The sequence below is a fragment of the Lolium perenne genome, chromosome 4, assembly GCF_019359855.2.
Source record: "Lolium perenne isolate Kyuss_39 chromosome 4, Kyuss_2.0, whole genome shotgun sequence".
NCBI lineage: Eukaryota > Viridiplantae > Streptophyta > Magnoliopsida > Poales > Poaceae > Lolium > Lolium perenne.
The window spans coordinates 106,742,957-106,749,553 of record NC_067247.2 but is presented as its reverse complement, the minus strand read 5'-3'; the positions used below and the strand labels follow the sequence as shown (position 1 = coordinate 106,749,553).

The 6,597-nt window shown below is 41.7% G+C and overlaps 1 protein-coding gene across 1 annotated transcript; it reads left to right on the top strand.

The window, feature by feature from the left end:
* Positions 1–3,088: 3,088 nt before the first annotated feature.
* On the top strand, positions 3,089–5,314 carry LOC127347063 (protein FAR1-RELATED SEQUENCE 5-like). Its single transcript, XM_071829109.1, has 2 exons — positions 3,089–5,128; positions 5,279–5,314. The coding sequence occupies exons 1-2, from the start codon at positions 3,089–3,091 to the stop codon at positions 5,312–5,314; spliced, it is 2,076 nt and encodes a 691-aa protein (XP_071685210.1).
* The last annotated feature ends 1,283 nt before the right edge of the window (positions 5,315–6,597 follow it).

Sequence of the window (6,597 nt, the reverse complement as noted above, 5' to 3'; positions counted from 1 at the left end):
TGATTTGAGTTTCTTTGATTCAGAAGGTGTTCTTAAGTGTTTAGTAACATTCTCCAACCAATGGCACAAGTCAAATTGGCCTAGGTTAAGATTTGAAAAATTGGCCATAAGCCTCACATGTGAATTCATGTTTTTATTTTGTTTTCTTTTCCTTTGACCAAAGGTCATTGTTTTGGGTTCCTTGAGGGTTAGGTTAAGTTCACTAATGGTTTCCAACCATTTTAGCAAAGTAAATATGGCATAGTGCATTATTTGCAAAATTGGCTATTTGCACATATGTGAGGTGGTGTGCATTTTTCTATTCTTCTTCTTTTCTTCTCTTTGATCACATTCATGATGGTTTAGGGTTTTAGCACATTTGATAAGCATACCAACAATAATCATGGCAAAAACACAAGGATTAAGTATGAGCACTATGCATAGCACATGATTTAATAAAAGTTTTTGTTGGTTCCCATTTTTGAACAAGTGAAATTCTTTTCTTCATTTGTTTGAAATCTTGGGATGTTACAAGTGCGGTGTTCATTGTCGAATCCACCCCAAGTGGTTCATCCCAGGTGGAGGGATCGGTGGCAGTGGTCTCGAGTCTCTCTGCATCGACGCCGGTGGAGAAGAATTGGATCGCGTTTCCAAAAAAGTTTGCAAGGTCCTTTTTGTAAACCACGAGGACCATGTTATTTTTGTATTTTTTTTGGGATCCACTTTGTAAATGTAACCCAGTGCTATGAATGAAGCATCGGGTCCTCTGGGCCCTTGTACCGTTACAAAAATATATATGAACTATGTTCATGCGAGACATTAGCATGCCAAACATATTTGTATAGTATGAAAATAGAAAATGCCACTAGGAAAGAAAGAACGGAGGTGGAGTTTTGGCTCATAGGTGTATATGAACCTTTTTATGGAAACTGAAAAAAAAACAAAATTTTAAAATTTTAAAAAAAAATCCGCCAAAAAATATCGTGTGTACATCCGGACGTTCTATTTCGCATATAAGTTTTCAGGAAAAAGGAATATTTTATGTGGCCTGTGTAAAAAAATTGTCATGTCAATAGTATGTTGGAGCATCGAAATCCGTCTTTTTACACGGGACAAAAAAATGTTATGTTTTACCCAAAAATTATGTACAAACATAGAATGTTCAAAATAATGGGTTCATATGCACTGCGAGCCGAATTGGATTTCCCATAAATAAAGGGATATTGAAACGATTATTATTTTGTCCAAGCTAGCATACTATCACTTTGGAAGATTCAACTTATCCTTATAGTTAAGTTCTCTACCAAGCTTAGAAACGATTTCCTATTCTATTTTGTATGAATAGCTTATACATGAGAAGGTCTACCACTTGCCAGCTCCAACTACAATGAATATGAATCACCCAACGTGACGAATTGCACATGAAACAATATATCATATTTTGACTATAAGATCATGCGAAAGTAGTTCAAGATCAGATAACATATTGTTACTCAATTGCAAAGGTTCTTTTACATATGAAAATAAGGCAAATTAGAGATTCATCGGAAGTTATTAATAGCTTAAGTGAAACTTATACCAAAAGTATATGGACAAATGTACACTTTGTCGGGAAAATATTCATGCATTTCAACACGTCATATACAAATAGAATTATATCCCAGACCTGGATTTTATGATACAATCAACTATGAACTGGTAGTGGAAAAGTACACAAAATTGCAAGGTTCATTTGACCCATTCGTTGGAACTGAATGTTGTTTATCCAATGCCAATTATGCACTCGAGATCAAGTTTGGAATCCAAGCACCCACATATATACTATTGCCGCCTCATCATTTGAAACAGTTTGCGCTTTACCGTCTACAGTTCTATGAGGTGTGCTTCGGTGCGCACCCTCTCCAAACTCGCGACTTATCGCCGAAGGGGTACGATGGTCCCGATTTTGTTTTTTTTGTGCTGCCCGCCGAAACCCATATCCAAGCCCAGTGCAAGACTCGTATGGGTATACAGGGTCTGGGCGTATCTATACGGACGACCCCACGTGGGTGGGTCCCACGTGCTAAGCTAATCACCGTGATTAGCTCCCATTGCATGCATCGTTTTCATCGGCACTGGAGATCTGATCGAGCTGTTCCACGCCGTCGCTAGGTTAAACGCAAGCGGTTGTTGCCGGCACGTCCGTCGCCGCCGGTGGTTGTTTCGCATCTCGACGCCGCCGACCGCGCGCGAAGCCCCCCCGCAGATCGACGACCTTGGAAAGGCGCGCCACCGGCTTGGCATCTTCCCCACTAGGGTTTAAAATTAGAGGTACCATGACTTCATCTTGTAGCATAGTAAGAGGACGCAATTCTGCCGGTTTTTCAATTCTAATTATGGTCCAATACTACAGAATATGGAGAACTCTATATCTGGTATGATTGAGGAACAAAACGAGTACGTCGGCTATAATTCCGATGACTCTGAAATGGAGGAAAATTTGCAGCACGAAGCCGGCTGGAGCGAAGACGAGTTTGATGTGAGCCACTATTTTTCATTTCGATTACCAGTTGTCCAGCATCATCAAATTATATATGGTTCCTCATGTCATAATTTATGCAGATTGCGTACGATGAATTTGATAATGATGACAACCATGGTGAACACACAGACGATCAAAATGATGAGAACCATGGTGAACACACAGACAGTCTAAATACTAGTGAGGTATGTGTAGTGACTCATACAATGACATAAAATGATGCATGAAATGATGGCAACTGTAAAATTTACGGTTACTAAATTTCGCAATGCATTAATAAATTTCAGGCACAATTTGACACGCAGCTTGAGTACGACTATTACGGTGAATCTGACTTGGACACGGGCCACACTGATGATGTGGAAGGTGCATCAGTTCCTGAGGATTCTGTTGACATGAGCCAGGTTGTTATCTCTTTTTTATCAGTCTCATATAGCTGGAACACATAAATTTATAGTTTTAATTAATGCCTACGTTTTCTACTTGCAGGCGACGCCAAGCGCTAGTCAGCCTGAGAAACCACAGAAAGGTAGCAATGGCAATGAATAGCCTGATAGTGATCGGGATTTATACTGGATGATAAAAGAGATGACTTTTATTTCTGAAGCAGCAGCATATTCTTTCTACAACAGATATGCTAAAGATTATGGGTTCAGCGTCCGGCTGGACCAGGTTAGGCGGTTTGATGATGGAGTAATTCGGTTAAGGCGTTTTGTGTGTTCCAGACAAGACAGACGTCCCAAAAACCAACTGACCACGGAAGGCCGTGTATATAGGCACATACCTGAGTCTCGCTGCGGCTGCAAGGCACGTTTGGTGGTCAAGTTTGATGGAAGAACTGGTTTCTGGGTTGTTGAAGATTTTCGTGACAAACATAACCATGACCCAGCTGAACCATGTCAGACTCCGTTTCTTCGGTTCCATAGGACGATCAACGACGCGCAGAGATCTGAGATATTATCACTGGGATCCATGGGGGTCAGGAAGCACCTCATTATGAGAAAATTCATTGCAGGCTCCGGTTCATTTGCCGGTGTTGGATTCACAAGAAAGGATTTGTACAACATGTGCTCTAGGGAGAGGAGGAGGCTACTTTTCGACGGTGATGCTACCACAGCCATCCGCATTATGGCAAAGAGGAAAAAGAGGGACCCTGAATTTTTCTATGAATATGACGTTGATGAAAAAGGCCGTCTGAAGCACATGTTCTGGTGTGATTCCCAGTCACGTAGGGATTACCAGGACTACGGAGATGTGCTGGTGTTTGATAGCACATACAAGATGAATAAATATAAGATGCCATTTGTTCCTTTTGTGGGCTTGAACAACCACCGTAGGACAACGGTTTTTGGGTGTGCCATCCTTTCAAGCGAGAATGAACAAACATATGTTTGGCTTCTAAAGACTTTCCTCAAAGCGATGTGTCAACAGAAGCCAAAGGCAGTAATCACGGATGTAGATGCCGCGATGATCGGCGCAATCGGCGAAGTATTTTCTGGTGTGTCGCATCGCATCTGCAGCTTCCACATTGAAAAAAATATGGAGATGCATCTACCTAACAAGTCACTGAACGAGTTCAGGACTCTTTTGTATTACACCACCTCAGAGCAAGTATTTGAGGAGCGATGGCATGCATTTTACAGAAAATGGCAATCCCCAAAAACCAGAACATGGATGAAGAGGATGTACACCAAGAGGAAATTTTGGGCTGCAGCGTATCTCTCTCAAGGATTCTGGCTGGGTATGAAAAGTAACCAGCGGAGTGAAAGTTTAAACTCTTGTCTGCACCTGCACCTAGATGGGGAAATGACAATTGTTGATATGATTATGCACTACGACAACGCAATTGTCCGTCTCCGTGAGAACGAAGCCCACGACGGCTGCACGGCTTCACAGACTACACCAGTGGCAATTACTAATTTCAGAGAACTAGAAGTTGCTGCTGCAAAAATCTTCACTCCTGCTGTGTTCTATATTATTCAAGGTGAGCTTTCAAAGATTGGCAGCATAGAGATCTTAGAAAAAATGCAGGCAGGAGACTCAAACATCTTCATTGTGGCATGGAGGAATCATGTAAGGACCAGGTTCTACGTGGAATATAGACCCAAGGAGGCAGAAATTATAAGGTGCAGCTGTCAAAGGATGATTAGAAAGGGGATCCCTTGCAAGCACATACTACATGTGCTGCATTTCTTGAAATTTACTGAAATTCCACAATGTTGTGCTCTACGACGATTCACAAAAAATGCCAGGTTAGGGTTGCCAGCTAGACGCACCAGCGACATGTTTGGGTGGGGTTGGTCTGGGGCAGAGGAGCGGATAAAATACAGCAGGATGAATATTAAGGTATCACAGGCTATGCATATTGCATTAAACAATTCAGAGGAATATGATCTGCTGAACAGTACCATTGATGGCATAATTTCTAGAAGAGAGGGGTATGCTAAAGGTAAAGCATATGGTCCCCTCAGGTCGGTGCATGAAAATGAAGATGCTAGTGGACCATGCGATATTGTTGTTGGTGATCCTTTGAAAGTGTCCACTAAGGGTGCACCTAGGCAAGAAGCGCAGAAATCTCCAATGACTAAAAATGGAAGACCACTAGGACACAAGGAACGTAGGGTGCAGGTGTGCGGGGCATGCCAAGAAGAAGGGCATAACAGAAGAAACCCAATATGCATATTTCATCCGAAGTAAGTTTTTCTGCCATTTTGTTTCATATATTTTAAAAGATTCATATGAGTTGTTGTGTAATTTTATGTCTGTGAACATGTGCAGGAATGTGCTGCAGCAGGAAGGGTAGTTCTTTCATAGTTATCTAAAGGGCAGTAAATTTCCTTAATTATGAATGGGACGACTATAGCTTTGTATTTGATGGAGTTGTTAATATTTGCAACGTACTGATGTTTTTATTTTGTACTGATGTTCTTAATTCTCTGGTGTTCTTTTGTAAAAATGGCAAAAGACATTATATATTGTGAAGTAGGCATTTCCTTATAATCATCATAGCATGCATGTACAAAGATAAAAATAATTGCATACTTTCGATAATGGGAAATAAAATCAATGTTACAAAATTTTGTAGATAATCATAACCGAATAAATATTGTTTACAACCGAAGACAATTAAAAACTCAATATTACATGTGTCCGGAAACCTTCTGCGGGAGCAAACCGAACAGTCACACTATCAAATTTATATTTTCCTGGTCTTTGCTAGCAATCTCACTTTGTTTTTCACCCTGTCAAGAATGTTGTGTGGTGAAAAAACAATGTTTGCAACTGTACTTTCTCTCGATTCATCGACTCTGGCCTGCCAAAACATTATAAGGTGTTATACACATGGCTTGTTAACATTGTTAAAATTAACCGAGTGCATGGAACATAGTATAGCCAACCTGAGAAACCGGGCAAGTCATCTGATCTCCGTCCCAGTGCTCCATACATTGCAATACCCATAATCCGCATGAATTGCTGGTATATAATGTGACAAAATTTAAAAGTGTCCGCATATACAAAACCGACTTTCTTTATGTGTAATGCAATATAGGTACTTACGTATCGGTTTGCTTAGGGATATCATAGCTTTTAATAGGCCATTCGTTGACATCAGGATATTCTGTGTCACTGTTGCGGTCAGAAACCCACCGGCGAGCAGCGACGGGCAACACAGTAGAGCCGGGAGGCTCCCAGGGCTGCGGCTGGCCTTGGTCCCTCTGAGCGACGGCCCGCAAAGACTCGGCACGCACGTCCGATGCTGGTGCAAGGGCGTGCCACCTGACCTATACCTGGTCAGGAAGGTGATGGATGTGCCTCGCTTAGTTTCCTGCATGGCATACACGTAAACATTAAATACGAGCCTCGATCGGCTCTCAGGTTGTCCTGTGAATCGGCTCAAAGAGCCGATCCACCCATGATCCGTACGAGGTGTACGAATATATGGTGGTCCTGCTTGATCAATATAAAGCTAAAACAACCTACTACGATTTAGGGTTTTCACCACATAATCGGAACATCCTACTCGTGATTGAGCCTGGCGGCCACGCACGGTGATCGTAAACCGACCCTAGACAAGGCCTAAAAACCAACACGAAGTT

What these genes read in the sequence shown, in the direction of transcription:
- LOC127347063 (XM_071829109.1), top strand. Translation starts at nt 3,089, where the DNA reads ATGACTTTTATTTCTGAAGCAGCAGCATATTCTTTCTACAACAGATAT. An exon ending in ACAAGGAACGTAGGGTGCAG is followed by an intron (nt 5,129 to 5,278) that starts GTGTGCGGGGCA and finishes GAACATGTGCAG; the next exon opens with GAATGTGCTGCAGCAGGAAG.